The 19,429-nt window shown below is 39.8% G+C and overlaps 1 protein-coding gene across 2 annotated transcripts in view; it reads left to right on the forward strand.

Annotated features, from left to right (window-relative positions):
- Nucleotides 1–19,429, forward strand: part of snx29 (sorting nexin 29) — a 187,443-nt gene that overhangs the window by 19,462 nt on the left and 148,552 nt on the right. For both annotated transcript variants that reach the window (XM_086195588.1, XM_086195589.1), the window contains 2 exons: nucleotides 1,730–1,793; nucleotides 2,891–3,019. In XM_086195588.1, coding sequence (XP_086051714.1) covers nucleotides 1,730–1,793; nucleotides 2,891–3,019 — 193 coding nt within the window. The remainder of the gene's footprint in view (nucleotides 1–1,729; nucleotides 1,794–2,890; nucleotides 3,020–19,429) is intronic.

The following is a 19,429-nucleotide window of genomic DNA, read 5'->3' on the forward strand; positions in this document are numbered from 1 at the left end:
AATTCTTTGTAATACCCAACTAAAAGACCAAAACTCTAAATATGCAATTTTTATTGAAATCAAAAATTGATCATTGGAAGTAGAACTCATAAGCTATGCCAATAATCCTTTTGAATGAAAATATGAATGATCTCATGCACCATATCTTGTTCACCCTCCTTTAGAACTACAAAGCTCTCATAGTGCACACCTCCATCAAAATTACATGGCTTTGTGGATAGAATATATAGATACTATCCTTAAAATCTGTTGATAAATTATTGTCCCCACTTCAAAAAAATGGGTCTTCCGAATTCCCGACCCAGAACACAACTGGATCCATACCATGTCGGGAAGCTCAATAGTTATTCAGCTGTCAAAATGCAAGGCCTCTGTAAATGTCATCAAAATATGTGAATATTTTCCATTGTATCCAAAATTAGTCTCTTGTTTCACAGGTCCATATGATCAAGATCATTACTGAAGCTGAAATGTTCTTGACTAAAGAAATCTGATCAAAATTTGTCTCACGCATTAAGAAATATACCACGAATTGTTAAATGCTGCCAATGACCTAGATCAGTCATCAGGATCCGATTTGATCAAGATTGTATCTAAAAATGAAAAATTACCAGGTCCTTGTTTTTTATTTTTCCACCAAATTAAATAAAAATCTGTTTGTTAGTTTTTGAGGTACACGCATGTGATTGCATTACACTCATGGGAACAACAGCCTCCTACTGTCCCACAACTTCAGTATTAGAGTTCTAATATTTTCAAAGATAGTCCTACTGCAGCCTGCAGCTTAGCTTATTTTAGCTCACGAATGGATAAGGAGGACACAGCTAGAACAGCTCTTGCCAAAGTAAAAGAAATCTGCCCACCAGATTCAGAAAATCTCTCTGATTAGTGAGTTGAATCTCTCAAAGGGTAAAATTGTAATAAAGGGTCTCAATTTTTGAGAGGGAAGCAGCTTTTGTACACATATGTAGCCATTTCTGTATGTAGCTTCAGAGTACATATTTTACTTTTGTTTTGGGTACTTTGCAGTATTTAAGAACAGTACTGACTCGCTTCAGTGACAAATAAGATTAATTTACAAAAGCTCAGTAATTCTTACAGCACTAAAACAATATACTGCAAACATTTCTGAGGAAATCTCTCCCTGACTGCAAAAAGTCACATCAGATGTACATAAGAGTGACATCTGAATAAAGCGCAAGCATCTGCTGGTTATGTCAGTGTATCAGCGTTGCTCTCTTTACCAACTATGTGGCTTGTAACCTCTAAAATCCAGCTGGTATATCAGCCAAAGTAACCAGCAATTGGAAGACAATGTTTTTGGTACATATTGACTGTAATGCTGAGGATAATTAGGACCCAGCTGACACTGGCCTCAAATCCTAGTGATCCTGTGGGTCAGTTCAGTAGTACAACAGTGGTGATATCACGAAATCCCAACCGTGAGTTACAACAATTCAATCAGTTTGACATTTCGTGTGCGTACTCGTGGCTGCTTGACACATTAGTATGTAGCTGAATCATATTCGAGCAGGTCTTTGGTGTTTTTCTTGCATCTTAAATTATTTTCTCCATTTTATTTTGTCTTCTTCTTAAAATGCCTTTTTGTTATGTCTTCTCTGGAACAAAAGGTTTTGATTAGTTTCCATATTGCAATGTGTAATGTTTGTTTTCATTGTAAGTTGTTTTCAGCATAGATATCTGACTGTGGTCTCTCTCTTCTTTACAGTAGAGCTGCGTCAGGCCCTTGTAGCCATGATGAACAGAAAGGACGAGCTGGAGGAACAAAATGGGTGCGTTGGAAGATATCCTCCTTATCTGCTGCTTGCAAACCCCCAACAAACATGCACATACTCACAGATATATGCACACACACTCACACACACAGACTGAAAGATATTGGATGACCTTTCCTTTTCAAATGTTGTCAGCTTGTTTTGTTTTTATCAAGAGACGTGAAGCCTTTTTGTGCTGACTTGGCTAGAAACTGCTGTGTTTTGTTTCTAGCAATAAGCCACCAGAGGCTGTGATTTACACTGATTTAACCACTGCAAAAAAAGACAGTTGAGCAAAATGCAAAGCATAGATAATATTTCGCTCTTCTCAAAAATGGATTTTGCTTTTATAACTTCATTTTGGATGTAGAGGTCAAAACAAGAAAGGTGTTTTCACAGAGGGAAATTTTGTTTGTGCTCGCCCTAAACCAGACTTCCACTGAGTGCACTGTGCCTGTAAAAAACATTTGTGAGATCACAACCAATTACACGCACGCACGTGCGTATACACACACACACTCTGGTGAAGATCCGGTCTATAATCACCTGTGATTAGTCCTTGATAGGCACTGTATGTAGAAATGTATTGATTCTCTCAGCCATACATTGGTGTTAGTTGACATTCACCCTGTTGTTTGGTATTTGCCTTTTGGCAAGTAAGATGGAGTTTAACAAAAATAAAATACACTGACAAAAAAAGTATTGCTATTGCCATCACTTCTCTACCATATTCTTAATATAAACATTATTATCTGCCCAGATTTTCAGAATTGTTGTATACTTAAATCTCGGTCCTTAAATGAAACACAGCGGTTGCCACACAGTCGACTGAAGTTGAAGCTTAATGCTGCTCTGTCTTTCATTACAGAAACTTCATAATGGTTATGCAATCTTTTATATATAAATACAGCATTACAGACAATGACAACATTGTCATTGTATAAGTGTTTGTACAATGACAACGTTGTCATTGTACAAACAGTTGTACAATGACAACGTTGTCATTGTACAACTGTTTGTATAAAAGGTATTTCTTGAATTTGAGCGGGACAGAAAATAGCATGGTTTTATATTGGCTTATTTAACGCAAGTCATGTACTTCATGTGTTCGGCAGGTCTCTTCGCAGCCTGCTGGATGGAGAAATGGAGCATTCTGCAGGCCTTAGGCAGGAAACAGAGCTGCTGAAGAAGAAGCTTGCTGAGCTGGAGGAGAGACATACTGCGAAGGTCCAGGCACTAGCCAGGTAAGAAAAGTGCACATTTATGCTATCATTTCTAAGTTCTTTGTGGAATTAAAGTTGGTCTCAACTAATATAGACCCGTTATAATGAAATTACAACCACTGGGTGACGATAAACAACACAAAATGTTCCCACTGAATTTAGGCTTAGTGAATGGAGTAAATGACCACACAAGAGTGAAAGGGTGTGTTCCCTCTTGCAGCATTAAAGGGGCTTTAAATGTCTTAACTGATTTGATTTAAGATACAATTTTAATTTGTGAAATACTTTGGATTACCTACCAAAAACATACTAGTTAGCCCGAGCTGTATTTTGACCGAAATGTGAAACCCATATGATGAGTATGCTGGTTTTGCCGTGCATGCATGGAAATGGGCTGTATTTGTGTTGTAACTCTATACCTATTAATATTCACATGGATGGCAACATTCTTATAGTGTCCTGATTATCCTATTTCTGCTGCTGTAACAGTGCCAATTTCCCCACTGAGGGACAAATAAAGGTTTATCTTATCTGATCTTATCTTATTAAGAAAATGCTCTGATTAAGACACTACCATATAAACAGTATTTTCTGATGACCTTAACTTGAATAAGATCATTGTCAGAGTAAACGATAAACTAAGATGTGAATTATTCCTGTCTTAATTACATTATTAAAGTATGTTGTATAGATCTATATACCATAACTGCACTGTTAAGCTCTACCAGATTTTCCACAGCATTTTGTGACACATATGGCAGTAAGCATGTTTGTGAGAGAATGGTTGCTCGTTCAACCCCTTGACTGACAGGATAAGCAGCACTTGCTGATGTGCATGTTGACTGAAAGCAGTGTGTTATGAAAAACTGCTTTCTGACAGACACGAGCTGCATCACTGTTAACAAATAATCACAGTAATTACAACTACAACAACTAATGTCAGTAACCTTACCGAGACAATAAGATTATAATAAATAATAGAACTGTAATTGTGCAACTGTCAGTGCTACGTCTTGAAATCTCGATCAAGTTATGGAGGAAGGATGTCAGGGCAGTGTTACAGTTCCTTCCCTAAAGCCGACATACAAACAGGAAAACATTTTTATCACAGTAAGTGACCACCTACAGACTCTCTGAAAGGGAGTTGCCCCTCCATCTCCAATAGATTGTTTGCCACAAGTCCTCAGTATGCCTTGAGCCCTTTAAATAGTGGATTAGTCATCCTTCAGCAGTCTAAATAGAAAGCCCCAGCAAGTGTGCTTTCAGATAGCAGACTCTACTGTAAGTCAGGAGATCAGTGAGTATTGATTGAGCGCTGAGTGACGTAAGTTAAGTTAGGAAGCACAACTTAAGTTGATGTGTTGCCCTTTTATATTTTGGTGTTTCCTTCCAAGGGCGAGTCTTTTGCTCAGCTCCCCTTCTCTTTCCTCCCTGCTGCTGCAACACCTTTGTGGTGCTTGGTATACTCTTTCAGTTCAGTTCAATAAGATTTTCATGCAGTGAACATTTAGCCTGGAATTTTTTTTTTTTTTTTTTTTGTAGTTTGGCATCTGATCTGATATGATGCGACAAGAGGTTGAAATCTAGTTTGTGGTTTGGTGACAAGCTCCATTGTTGAACGTAACCAACTGACTCAGAGGGGAGGTGTTAAAGACCAGTATCACTTTGTTATTTTTGTGTAATATAGTAACCTTTTTTTTAGCGGAGAAGTTGTGCTATTAAGAGTATGGGTACATTAGTTGGGTCATCTCAAACAATTCTGTCTTTGGAAAGCAGGGGTTCATCCTTCAATAGATTTATCATTTATGAAGGCTATATTATTTTAGCTCCCATGCCCCTTGCCAAAATGTGGGCCAACTGTTTGAGGACCCTAAATCCAAAAAATGGCCACTGTCAGCCATGTTAGAAATGGCCTTTTCAATATTTTGGCCCACAGTACTATAAAGTAAATTGTTCCTTGGGACTTGGGTTGGGGCGGCATGGCTCAGAGTTGCCGTCTAGTAACCGAAGGGTCACTGGTTCGATCCTCACTTCCCCTGGTGACCATGTCAAAGTATCCTTGAGCAAGATACTGAACCCCTGACGGTCCTGCGATGGACAGGCAACCCGTTCAGGGTGTACCCTCTCTCCCCCACAATGTCAGCTGGGATAGGCTCCAGCCAGACAGGACTTACAAGGTGGTTTCATGGTAAAAATGGATGCTTTAGTATTTCACCTGGTGTATTCCATTTTGTAGGACAAACCTCTAGCATCTGACTCAGCCGGTCCGAGAAGGCAGAAAAGTTACCCATTCCATTGAAGAACGTCTGTGTGGCATAAGAATAAGACAAACTCTGTAGATACTCAGACATGTTTTTTTTTTTTAATATGTTCTCATATGTTTGATTTAAAAAAAAAGGCTAATTTATGGCTGACATTGAAGTAAATTATGCACTGATTAATGTTTACTTAGATGATATAATTAACTTCACAGCATAGGGACCCCTCCCTCAACCTGTGCATTGAAGTACTTTCATCTGGAGGCTGTCCCACTGTATTCAGGATGCATGCCGTCTGTAGGTACAACACAATGTTATGTTACATGTGTCCTAATTTTTTCTACGTTTTGCCTTATAAACCAACCAAAGTTGATGACTTTTAACTTCAGTGGCTCCAGACATGTTCTACCATCATTATATTCTTTGGCTTAAGATCTGCATGAACTATCCTTTGGCTCTGGAGAAAGTGCAGAGCTGTGGCAACCTGAAAAAATGAAAAACATCTTAAAAACAGCCTTACCTCAGTTCAAGGTCATCATTAAAACATGATGGAATATTTTGTGTATTTAAAATATAGCTCAGGGAATGAAACCTATGGCAAAATGTAACTACAGTAATACCAACATCTGCAGTCACAAACTCAATGCAGGATGGGGCGAATCTCCATCAGTGTCAGATACTGGCGAAGAATTCCTAAAAACAAATGTCCAGCTTCTCAAATTCCATACTAAACAACGTTCAAATATGAAGCAGCCATTCCACCTGCTAATGTTGAAATTGTCAGTTATGCCTCTTCATCATTTTCAGTATCTTCTCCTGTGAAATGTTTAGGAATGTAGTGGATTTTTTTGAAGAAATGTATGTGAAATTTTACTAAACATAAAAGATTTTCACCTCTTCCTTTGCCACCATGACATTGTTGACATGGATCATTTTTACGGTGATGACATTGTTTGTGTTCACCTTCCAGCATTCTGTGATATCTCAATGAGATCAAAACCCATTCCGAAAGGTGCTGTTAGTAGGGTCACTAAACATCACATCTCAAAATTTGATACCAACGCTCAGAGCTTCCATGTTGAAATATTCTGTTGAGGGGAAAAAGAAAATATAACAGAATCTTATTGACTAACTTTATGCAATCTTAATGCCTGAACTTGATCTCTGTCTTTAATCTTACATACAGATGGCAAAGTCTTATTCATCTTTAAGCCATAAATCTGTCAGGATCAGGGAATCAACTATTGTTTCAACCTTAGAATCTACAAATTAGAGATACAGCATTATGGGTGTATGCATCTGCAATGTGTGCCTGTCACAGTGACCTTGACTTTTGAGATTGCGATACATAAATCTTATTAGTTCATTATTGACTACCAGTGGATATTTTCACCAAATTTGAAGAGATTCTCTGAAGATGTTCCTGAGATATCATGTAAACGAGAATAGGACCAACTCAAAAACATAAAGCCTCTGGCCCACGATGGTCACTGGTGTAGAGGCAAAAAAATTCTTTGATACCAACAAAACATTTAGCTCGTAGAATGTGACATACATATTCTGGTTCATGTAGAACCAACTAACTAAACAAGGGACTCAACTGGCATTATACTGTCCATTTTCATTGCTCTTTAATGTCTTTGATGTTTTTTCAGGAATGATAATTCAAATAATAACTTCTTACAATTTAAAATATGCTGTTTCACCAAATTAATTAAAAAAAAGCAATTAGCCACATGAAAACTTTTCTGAAGGGGCAAGGAGGTTACAACTGGATGGATGCAAAATAACAATTTATTAATCAACTTTTAAACACTAATTAACCACCTAAAGATCTCTCAAGCATAATTGTGGACCTTGAAACTACATGAAAACAGGGCAGGAGGACTCGGTGGTGTGAACAATACAAGGATCTGACAAGAACTGATATAGACAACCTAACTAAAATACAAACTAATAACACAAGAAGAAAAGGGTGGGGGACACAAGGGCAGGGAAGGAACTGATGGGTAAAAATACAGGGGAATGGCTGTGATTGACAAGGACTACTATGAAGACAAGACACGGGTGAACGACTCAAAAAAGGCAGGAAACAGGCAAAGACAACAAAATATCAAGCAGATGAGGACACAGGAGGGAAGATATTGCAAAATAAAATAAAAATGATCCTTCAGAGATTAAAACACAAACCATGAACAAGAAACCCAAAAATTCAGGAAAGTGAAGAATGTAAAAAAGAAAACTAGAGTTCATGTAGAATGCAAATGAGTAATCCAAAGCTAGAAGTGCATAACTAAACTTGACCATGACATTCGTGTTCTGCATTGAAATCAAAGCACATTCCTAACCCTCGTAATTTTTGTGTAAGGCAGATATTTTCGTAGCTGCAACTTTAAATTTAGCTTATTTTTACCTTCTAAGCTTTATGATTGTGCACCTGTGCTTTTGCAGACTGCACATTGCCATGCTCTTTACTTCTGAAGGTTTGTGTAACTCTTGAATGCAAATTTTGTATTTGGTACTTTTAGTTTGAGTTGTAGCTTCAACTCCCACTCATGCAACCTTTTGTTGGTTTGTCTTTTGTTGATTTGTCTTTTTTTTTGTGCTCTCAAAGCATCATCTGGTTTTTCGTTACCGTCATGCCATCATCATTTTGATGGGCTTTTTAGAGACCCTGACATGAACAAACTCCAAACTAGATTGAGTTAAAGGAGAGGGAGGAAAGAACTCATCATGAACCAGAATGTAAAAAGGTACGACTGGTTCATGATGAATGCTGAAGGAGGAAATACAGTGCCAAATCACTGAAGAGGTGATGTGAGTAAAAATTTAAATCTGGTCTCTCCTCTCAATGGGAAAGGCCAAAGCTCAGCTGGACAGTGCTGTTGCTGTGAGTTCATGTAGGCAAAGCTCAGCAGGTGTATTCTTCATGAACTTTGGATAAAAGCACTGACCATGATACTGTTAAAGCTTCTGTTTACTGTGTTTTTCAGCGCTTCAAATATGGAGAAATATTATACAGTTTCTTGTGATCTCTTCGAACTTTGACATGAAAATGCAAGAATAAAAGGTCACCAGTTGCTATGTTCAGATTGTGTTTGTGATGCTAATTTATTGAGGAAATTTGTTGAACCCTTCTTAAGGCATCTTATGGGGAATTTAATAAATAAAGATCCACTAGAAACAAATTGACAAATATACTCACTGTACATGCAAAACTAAAAAAGCACCCTTTCCAATGTGGAGTGTTTAAACCAAGTTATCTTTATCGGCCATCACTTAGGTAAACTTTGGGCAGTGCTTTTCAAAGTTTTTCAACCAAGTTCTACCTCAGAACAAAAGGGACACTCCAAGTGCCACCACAAAGACCAAAGTTACAAATTTAGTAGCATAGCCTTCTTCATTCAGCTACAACTCTGCAGTGGTATGCAAATATAAACATACAAATACATCTGTTTGCAGTGCCTTTAATTGCTGTATTTACCCACACATTGGTAGCACAGGGAGTTTTTCGAGTGCACCAAGATGAAACATTCATTTGTTGCTGTGGATCTTGTAGATCGACACGTCCACTGTCTGTCTTTTAATACTAAAGGAACTACTGCCTCATTTTGGATGATGTCTGATTGAGCATGGAGAGAGTGCGAGAAAGGGGGAGAAACATCAGCTGATGGTTGAGAGACATTGCTATTAAACAGGAGAACGAGTGGTGCAGCTGTTGATTCTTGTGTGTTTTTCAGTCAGTTTTTAATTAGAAATTAAAAGCAGAAGAGAGAGAAATCACAATGATCTAGACTGGGTGTGTTTCATGGCATGTTCCTAACAAGTCAAACCACCAAAGATGTTTGTTGCAGCCATAATATTAATATCTCTATGGGCTTTTCACATAAGACGTGATAATGCACTGGTTTCATGGATTCACGGCTGAAAACTTCACCGCACCACACACTGGCTTCTTGGCTCTTCGTAACGCCAGCTGAATCCAAAGTGGACATAACTTGAATAAAATATCCTTACCGTCTTGAGTCGTTTTTTTGCTAATATTAGTAGGAGTCTTGGATGCTTGGACTGCGTGGCTTAAATAGCCACGAATCCTTGAGCTTGGCTCAGACACAAAAATTCCAAGAGGGCCAAAACTTATTATGAGGTACAATTCAGTTTGCATATTTTCATTTGAAAAGTATTTACTGTTTTATGTGGGTTTTTTTTTTTTAATTGTTTTTGACGTCTTTATTTTCAAAGAAAAATTTCTGGGATTCTTTCATGTACAACTTGAGGGAGCTTGCGTATCTACCACAGTTTGAAAACCATTGCCCTAGAGTATCATTGTAAGTTACAGAAATATGGTTCACACGCCAGACTGAGTAGAGATGGCACGTATGTTTTTTCTGGTGAACAACAGGATAATCTCCCAAGAGAGCAGACGTGACCCTGGTTACTTTGAGAACACTATAGAAAATTCAGCTGTTATGGTCTGAGGTATGGTCAGCATGTACCAAGAATAGAACCCGTGGCGTCTTCAGTTACTTTAGGGAAGACGTACTTCTAAATATGTGAATGTTTATTCCCTCACAGTTATGAGTGTGTGCCATAAGCATAGAAACAGCGCTTTTGATACTTGTTTTTTCCTGTGCGGAATTTGCTTGAGGAAAAGGTTCTCTTTGGTAATTGGTGCACATCCAAAAGATTCAAGAGCAATTTTGACAGTGGATTCTTTTGGAACAGGACCCTAAGCAAAATTTGATTTTGGGACCTCCTATCACCGCCCATATAATAACTCTTGTTTAAGTGTAAGAATAATAACTCTTGTTTAAGTATAACAACAACAACAACAACAACAGCTAGCTAATGTATATACACAAATAAAGGGATTTGGATTCCAAGGATATTTAGTGATTTTTTTCCTCAGATGTGTAGCTAGCACGGTAAGCTAACATTAGCCAGCTTGTTGACTAGCTACAGTACTGTTTTTTTTTTTCCAAAATTGCCCAGACACCCAATGTTATGTTACCAAACATACTGTACATATTTCTTGCTCTTTTTCTCATCATCTGCCTTTTTCCTCTTTATTTTTTGGCTTCAGAAGGGTCCTTGCAAATTTTTTCATTAATATGAGCAGGCTACTATAACCTGCTCCTGCTTGTCTCTCTCACATCAGTTCAACAACCTACAGTGTGCAGCAGCTGCAGTGGTAACAGTGCACATGCACATGAACATCATGGCTGTCACCAGCTGAGCTCTGACAGTGAGAGGCAGAAGGAATCACTACACCCACAATACAATGTGTAATAATCTTGCATTGTTGTTTCTGTTGCACAAAAATTCTTGTAACACTTCTCCTCGTCAAATATGGTGCAGTTAGACACAGCCACAGAGATGGATAGCCTTAATCCGTCTCTGTGCCTTCCATTTCATTTTCAGAGTTTTAGTGTTGTGTGAACACCTCTGTGGAGAACTGTGCATTCAGGATTCTGCAATAATGGTGCCAACTGACCAGACCCATCTTGAAATGCGGACCCAGGAGTTTAATGTATAAAGCATTTATTGATGTTTGAAGCCTTTAGTGCAATGAAACTGGGGGCATGTGTGCACATGCTCAGGTGGGATCCCGGCCCCCTGGGGTTTGTCATACACTGTCCTGTCTGCTGCAGCATTGCAGATGTGGAGCAAGAGCATGTGCAGAAGAGCTGGAAAGATGGTGAACTAACCCTAGGTAGAGTGAGGCCAGGAAAAACTCTTGGGAGGGGTGCAGTAATGGTCCTGACAAGTAAATTGGTCTTCTGACTTGGTATAGAGGTGAAAGTCACTTGAACCATTTACTTGCTGGTTTCCCTTGGAATAGCTGGTGCCCAGAGTCTCACATTTTTTTGTGATTAAGAGGTAAGAAGCCCAGATGGCTGGCTTGGAGCTAGGCATGGCGTATGGCAATATTTACAAACCCAACCAGGGCATATGCATCATCCAGCATCAAAACTATATTAACTGACATCCAGTGTAGGACAATCTGAAAAATATTGTCGCTCTTGCCCTTCTGTGTGTGGTAATGTCACATTTGAGATGCCATTATTTTGTCAACCCCTTGTCCAGCTTCCTCTCTCGGCAGCAGCACCTTTGTGGTGGTTGGTATATGCATTTCATTTTTCATTCCTTTATTTCAGTAAACCCTCTTGTTGTCAACTTTCACCACTGTGTTCTGTCCATTAACAGACTGGTTTGTGAGAGGACAGTGCAGCAACTGATGGGGCTTTTTAATATGTGATGACCTTCGTATTCACAGAGAACATTCTAATGGAGTAGAGACAGCAAGCGAGGTAGAAATGGCTCTTCTCTGCCTTCCACATTCTGCAGGTGACTGTGACATGCAATGTGCATTTACACACACACACACACACACACACACACACACACACACACACACACTTCTATAATCAGCCGCTAAATCTCAAGTGCTGCTTTTCCTCCTTGGCTAAATCTGTCTCGATCAATGGCGCTATAAATACCACTGAAAGAGCAGCTAGCCACTGAATGAGGGCTGGAAGCTGTCAGTATCATTCAGTTAAAGAGGCTACTGGCAACGGTTGCTATGTATACCACAAATCTTTGTGACTCTCTCTCACTGAGGTTGAATTGAGAGTCAGAAAGCCTCACATAAAGTCAAACAATGAACGAGTTGTTAGCTAGGTTATTGACCTACATTTAGCAGAAGCCCTTTACTACAGTTTATTTGAGATGTTGTTTGAGGCAGATTTTTTTTTTTTTATTATTATTCTGGACTCACTTTTACTGTCAAATAGCTGGGAATTGATGAAATGTATATCTTCAACGCCAGATGGTTCCGCTGTGTGAGGAAGTTTCCGCTGGTCTTCTGTTTATTTTAGTGCTTCTCTGAGTATTATTACTTTTATAACAGAGCAACATCCAAACCCGAGCAAGTGGTATGCGTGTGTCTTGAGCCCAGCTGTATATGGGGGTGGCAGAGGATGAGTGAGCTGCCATAGATAGATTTTGGCTGACGTAGACTCCGGCAGAGGATAGTCGGCTAAAATGGGCCGCTGCTCTGTTATTGAATCACACAATCTCAGATATACAGTACAGTCATATATGACATGAACATGTAAGATCCTTATTCACACGTAACAACATGCCAGCCTATTTTTTTTAACCCTAACATTTCATAAATTGACAGTGCACATGTTACAATCTGTTTAATTGACTCTGTTCATTTATTCTTCATTAATGGTGGTGTCTGTGAATGAATTTTTCACTAAGGTTAATATGTTTATGTGATGTGTTTAAATAAGAGTTAACAATTCAATGACTTTTCAACAATTGTTTTAAAATAGGTGTCCAAACCCAAAATGACTTCACGTCACGAAATCCTCAAACTAGTTCACACATGGGTCGCGGTGGATGCATGCACGCACATGCACACACATACACACACACACGCACACATGCATGAAGGGAATCCATATCTTGTCCCCCTTTTCACCATCAGTTGGCAGAACAGAAAGAAGGGCTGTCCCAGTCGGAAGTTGGCCCATCAAGTAGGATTGGAAAGTTGTACCTCGTCAGTGGGATATGGGGCAAGTGGACACACACATACACTAACCTAAGAAACAGGAGCAAATGGCTTTTTCTGTGCTAGCAGAATTAATGTCTTTTCTCCAGGCAGTTTTGTTGATCTAGAGATGGCTGTGGAGTTTGTTTGTTTTTTTACTTGTTGGGATTGTAAAAGCTGCCTGTTTTCTTTATTTGGAAGTCAGTCAGAGCACCGAGGCACTTAACCTGACTCTGCTCCTCTTTGGGGTAGAATCAGTCAGAGGGTCCAAGACCCAGCACTTAGTGACTATGTAGCACTAACTGTGTTGTGTCATGTTGTATGTCTGTCAAAAAAAAAAAAAAAAAAAAAAAAAAGGGAGGGGGGGGCGACACAACGTCTGCCACTAGATGGCAGTACCTGTGACCAAATCACAACTGAAGCACTTTTGCGCTTCCTATGGACTTTTCCTTAATTAGGTCTAAATTCTTGCTTGTGTCGTACGTCGCTCTGGACAAAAGCGTCTGCTAAATGAAATTGTAGAATTGTAGAATTGTAGTTATGTCACTCAGTTCCTTGTTGTGCTGGTGCGTATAGGTGAGAACGTGTGTGTGTGTGTGTGTTTGTACAGCCCTTGGCTTTGAAACTGTAGAATTTTGAGTGTATATACATGAGTGTATGCTTGAACTGTTCATTTCTTTTCTTTCGATAGAGTCTGAGCTGTAAATTGCCCTCTGGAGCTTTAGCAACTGAGCTGTCTGTCTCTGAATGTGTCTTTGTACTGCTCATTTACAGACTTGACATCCAACATACAGCAAATTTAGTTATGTTTGTTGCACATTAAGATGACCACCAAGCATGGGGAAAATGAAAGAAGTGGTGGAGGGAATGCAAAAACCAAACAAAATATGGGCTTTAATTCAACTTTAGTAACTACTGTAATCCTTCCTTTTGAGTTTTTACTTCTTAAGAGATCCTCAATCTATCCTCGCTGTCTTCGTAGTTTATTGATTGGTTTCTAATGGAAATGCTTACAATCTTTGCAGTCATCAATTTTTGTGTTTCACAGAAAATAATATTTTCTTCTCTCAACACACGAATGCTACTCATTCTCTGATTTGCACAAACAGGTAACAGTTTTAGATCTGTAGATTTCTGTCTTTATTTGCTACATTTTTCTTGAGTATGCCAGCAGCACAATGTAAAAGCTGGAGTTTCATGCTACACTTTAAGGGTTAGGAAAATCAGTGTTTTACTCCCTAGCTTGAAATGCTCGTCCAGAAGTACAGTGGGGCAAAAAAGTATTTAGTCAGCCACCAATTGTGCAAGTTCTCCCACTTAAAAAGATGAGAGCAGCCTGAAATATTCATCACAGGTACACCTCAACTATGAGAGACAAACTAAGAAAAAAAAAATCCAGACAAATCACAGTCTGATTTTTAAAGAATTTACTTGCAAATTATGGTGGAAAATAAGTATTTGGTCAATAACAAAAAGTTATATACTTATATATTTGTTATATACCCTTTGTTGGCAATTACAGAGGTCAAACGTTTTCTGTAAGTCTTCACAAGGTTTTCACACACTGTTGCTGGCATTTTGGCCCATTCCTCTATGCAGATCTCTGGAGCAGTGACGTTTTGGGGCTGTCGCTGGGCAACACGGACTTTCAACTCGCTCCAAAGATTTTCTAAGGGGTTGAGATCTGGAGACTGGCTAGGCCACTCCAGGACCTTGACCCAGCAATGTTTCATCTTCAATTCCCTTGCTGATAGAAGGAGGTTTTCACCAAAATCTCACGATACATGGCCCCATTCATTCTTTCCTTTACACGGATCAGTCTTCCTGGTCCCTTTGCAGAAAAACAGCCCCATAGCATGATGTTTCTACCCCCATGCTTCACAGTAGGTTCTTTGGATGCAACTCAGCATTCTTTCTCCTCCAAACACATCAAGTTGAGTTTTTACCAAAAAGTTCTATTTTGGTTTCATCTGACATTCTCCTAATCCTCTTCTGGATCATCCAGATGCTCTCTAGCAAACTTCAGGCGGGCCTGGGGCCTCATGTATCAACGCGGTTTACGCAAGAAAAACTTGCGTACGCCAGGATCGGCGCTCACGTTCAGATGGATCAATGTGAAAAGTTTGTCGATTCTTGCGCTGTTTCCTGCCAACTCTGGAGGTGCCGTAGAAGTTGGCGGAAAGTCAATTCCTGCGTTAACTGCACTTTGGTCTGTTGGCGACACCCTGTGGTGGTGTTTGGTAACTGACATTATTTGACAACCGCACATACATAGGGCACAAAAAGCCAAAAACACAAACCCAAACACCTGCTGGCATTACTTAAGCGGCTATAAAAGAGCCTTCACGATTGTGCTGAATGTGCAACTTTCAACAATGGCTGCACCTGTGCTGTTGGAGGACGAGGCAAACGGTGCAATAAGACGGGAGCGACATTTCAGGGAGCGGAAGTATCTGCTGCACAATTTAGATGAGTGGCCGATGAGCTGGTTCCGGCTACCGCGGGCCATCCTCCTGCAAATTTGATGTTGCTGATAAAAATAAAATAAAATTCTGAAATCAGGATTTTGTTTGTAGTGAGAATTCATTTGATTAGCATTCCTTTCTAGGTCAAAAGATCCTGTGGAAGAGAGGTATTTATCAGCTCCAGCTTCAGTCGGCATAGATGTGAACACAAAATGATGAGTAAATAATTGTGGGCTGCTTCCAACGATTCCAATTTTGGATCCATGTAACAAGTGGTCAGGCCTGGCTATCAACAGTATACATGGAGCTTGTCTGCTTTGCCAGTAACGCGTACAACTTTTTGGCGCACACAATCTTCATACATCCCTTAAAAAGTAATCAAATGACTGGATGGTACTTGATTTCAAAAGTATTATTTAGAGTTGTAGTAACATTACTAGTTACCTCACTAAGGGTAAGCCAGCAGTGGAAATATGTAGCATTTCCTCCATGATATACAGTAACCTACCCAGCAACAAGCTTCATCAGACCTTCTTCACTTACAGTTGATGTTGGATGGGAGAAATCCAGCTTGGGTTGTTTTGCTGGAGGACATCCACTGGCACTGGACCCCAGCCGAGCATTTCTTTCTACACCTGGTATTTTCTCAATTTTTTATATTTTTACTGTGCAGGATGTTAGATTTTTCATGGTTGAAGACATTTTGGTGCCACATAGATGTCAAGGAAAAGAGTGTTCTTGTGTTTGGTCGAGACAAACTCAAAATAATGACTGTACTTTCAACTAATGAGGTGGTGCATTTCTCCCCCTCCTTCCATGCTTGGATTGTTTACACTTGTAGCCACCAAAGTCAGGCATGCACACGTGATGTCATCTACCTGAGACTTCATGGGCAGCAAAAAAAGCTTCTCCTTTTACAGTCTAGATGACAAAAACACTGTGTTCTGTTGGAAATGATGAAACACAACATTAATGTATTGTAACTTGGATAAGTAAACTATCATGTAATTACTGTTTGGAAATTATAAAGTGTTAAATTAGTCTTACTGATAAACTAATCAAATTACAGCATCATGTTACTAAGTAACATTGCCACGAAACAAGTTACTGCCCAACACTGGTGATGATAGGCAGGCTGAAAAGATTAGCAAGGCCCACTTTTGGAGTCAACCCACTTTTTTTCCCCATCCGCCATGCTTCATAGCATTTTAACTGTTGGTCACTGCCTTCCTATGTGAGAGAGCCAACAGTTGCTAGACATGTAGCTGCACGCATACGATGCTCTTAGAGTGGGGCTATAGTGCATCACTAAAATTTACAAATGCAAACAAACACAGGTCATAGGGGGAGTACTAGGTTTTTATATCCCAAAAGGCTGGCTGATCTCAGGCATTTCCTTTGAGAATGATACAGTGGGGGATGTAAAAATAAATACTTTTTTTTTTTCCTATCTGGCTTACATTCTACAACTTTATTAACGTAAAACATAACTGCGTGTGTGACTTATCCCTGTTGTGGTACCAGCAGCTCCACTATTTTCACCAGCGAGATTTGTATGTCGGTTGTTTTATATTGTGCAGGTCGTGTTCAGTCTGAGGCTAGAAAGGAACTTGTTCCGCATCTGCAAAAAACAACGAATACCAGACGAACAAAACAAAGCAACACCCCTCTTTATATTACATATCATATCCTGTGATTGATTGTTGATATAAAAATAGTAATGAGTGGAGCTTTTGAAATGTCTTTAAACTAAAAAATATTGCCTTTGTAAAACGGCAATTGAAATGACAAAATAGCCAGCTGATAACTTGTATAAGTAATTGAATTATTAAGAGCTTAAATCTCTACATTTTCTGAAAAAACATTTGAACTTCATGTATCAAGCTGGTTCACATTCGGTCAGGTGCTTTAAACTTTACGATGGTGTAACAATGGGCTCACTGTTAGTAAAATGAGACACATCAAAAGATCTGAGTTTTTCCCAAAGTCCCTCCATAAACACACACATCAAGAGCAAGTAGCGTGTATTAGATATAATTTAATCAGGGTAGAACAGCAACTGGGCTGTGGTTGAGACTGATAACGACAGCGTGGACGGCTCCGCCGAGAACTCGTCATGTGGATTCTTGAGGTGTCGCAGCAGGCACCTCCTTTGTTGGTGGGGAATGAGGACCGATAAGCAGGGCACCATAATCACCCGTGGAGAATGAGAGGAGGAGGGCAGCTGCGGTGCAAGACAAAGGCTGTTAAATTTAACTGCCAAGGGCATAAAGCCTCGCACTAACTCTGATTGATTTCCTCTGCGAGTCAATGATGATCAGCTGGGGAGAGCTTGCAAAGAGACTGCCTATGTCTCTCAATTTGTTTTTTTATCACTCTTTGTGTCTGTACCCTTTATAAAACACATCTAACCTCACCTCTGCTCTGCACTGTTATACCCCTTTCACACTGAAACATGCGTGTCTATGCGGGTTTTGTGCCCGCGTTTGCTCGGCATTAGCTCCCGCTGTGAGGGCTGCGTGCCTGTTTTTCTCTCTTGTGCGTCATCATGCTGACAATGTCATCATTACACATAAAAGTGCGCCGGAACACTGCGAGGTAAACTAACGACAGCATGGACATCGAGTCAAAACGTTAGCATTGTGTTGTTGAGTGCATTGCAATTTTGTGTCTTGTAAAGCATACAAACTTGGTACAGATTGGAAAATGTCAGAGCGCTAATGCAGCGGAGGAGGATGGAATTTTTGGTGAATCTGGAAGGGAGCCGAAGAAACTACAGGTGAAGGAGGCAAGCCCTTATTTCGTACTGTTTGTCGTATGTGGGTATGAGATCGAGCATGCAGTTTTTGGTTGCTCTTGCCACTGAACACCCGGGTTGCTTGGAGGGTCAGTGGACGTGGGTCGAAATGTCGAGGCGACCCTTCCAGAGTGCCCAAACCCCCGCGTTCATCTGTGTTTTTGGTGCAGTTTGAAAGGGGCTTTAATGTCCTTGAGTAATTTACCTTCTCTGTAACTCTGACCCCATTTACACATTGGATTAACTTGTGTATTCAGCTGAGATGCTATTTGTTTAAAATGGTTGGATAACATCTACAGGTGCTTTTGAAATGCAAAGACATCCAGTTTTCCAGTTCACCACTTGTTTGCTAGGCATAGTTTCTCTTTGAAATGACTCACAGAGAGATGGGAAAAAATACTTTTTTTTTAACTGTCAGCTCATTTCTGTATGCAAGATTAATTTCAGATGCTCAATATTGGATTTTACTGATATGCTGATATTTATTCATATTAGGGCCTGAGCCCAAATGAACTTTGGGGCGAAGACTGTACTGTTATAGTTATGTTTCTTAATTTTTTTTCCTCCGCCACTTTTAACCTCAATTCTTCCCCCTAAACATGCTCAAAAACTAACCAAATTTGGCACACACATCAGGTTTGGCAATTAAAATTTTTTTTTTTAAAAAATTAACCCCCGAAGTGCCAAAATGTGTTGCCACCTAGGTCTCTAAAAATGCCTTCCTTCCTTCCTTCCTTCCTTCCTTCCTTCCTTCCTTCCTTCCTTCCTTCCTCAGAAATACATACTGTCAAACTGATGCTTCTCAAGTCTGAGCTATAACTCGCACCGCTTCACAAATCACATCACTGGACTCCTGACAAATTGAAATTAAATGCAACTTTTGGCCAACCTCATTGGATTTATTAGCTTTAATCACACAACACTCAAAAACTCATCATGTCCTACTCTCCACTCAGTTATGGGAGGGGTTCTTAAAGGCACAGGTCTCAGCTCTGTACTGACACTTTGTGTCAGACTGAAGCTTCTATCTTGTAAGTCTTACCACTTTTCAATTTCCTACTCCACCCCAGTGGCCGCAGGGAGGCGAAGGCCCGTGAAGTGTGAATGGTTGTCTGTGTATATGTGTTGGCCCTGCGATGGACTGGTGACTGGTCCAGGGTGAACCCTGTCTCTTGCCTGAAAGCCTGAAACTGGGATAGGCTCCAGCCCCCCCCCCCCCCCCCCACACACACACACACACACAACCCTTAACAGGATAAGCGGAAGTAAATTGATGGAATGGATGGGTTTTTGCTAAAACTTTATTCATATGATAAGGATTCTGTATTCAAATCCCTCAGCCCTGGTACT

This window comes from Aulostomus chinensis, chromosome 23 (assembly GCF_037954235.1).
Source record: "Aulostomus chinensis isolate RoL2024-O1b breed Wild chromosome 23, RoL_Achi_v1.0, whole genome shotgun sequence".
Classification (NCBI taxonomy): Eukaryota; Metazoa; Chordata; class Actinopteri; order Syngnathiformes; family Aulostomidae; genus Aulostomus; species Aulostomus chinensis.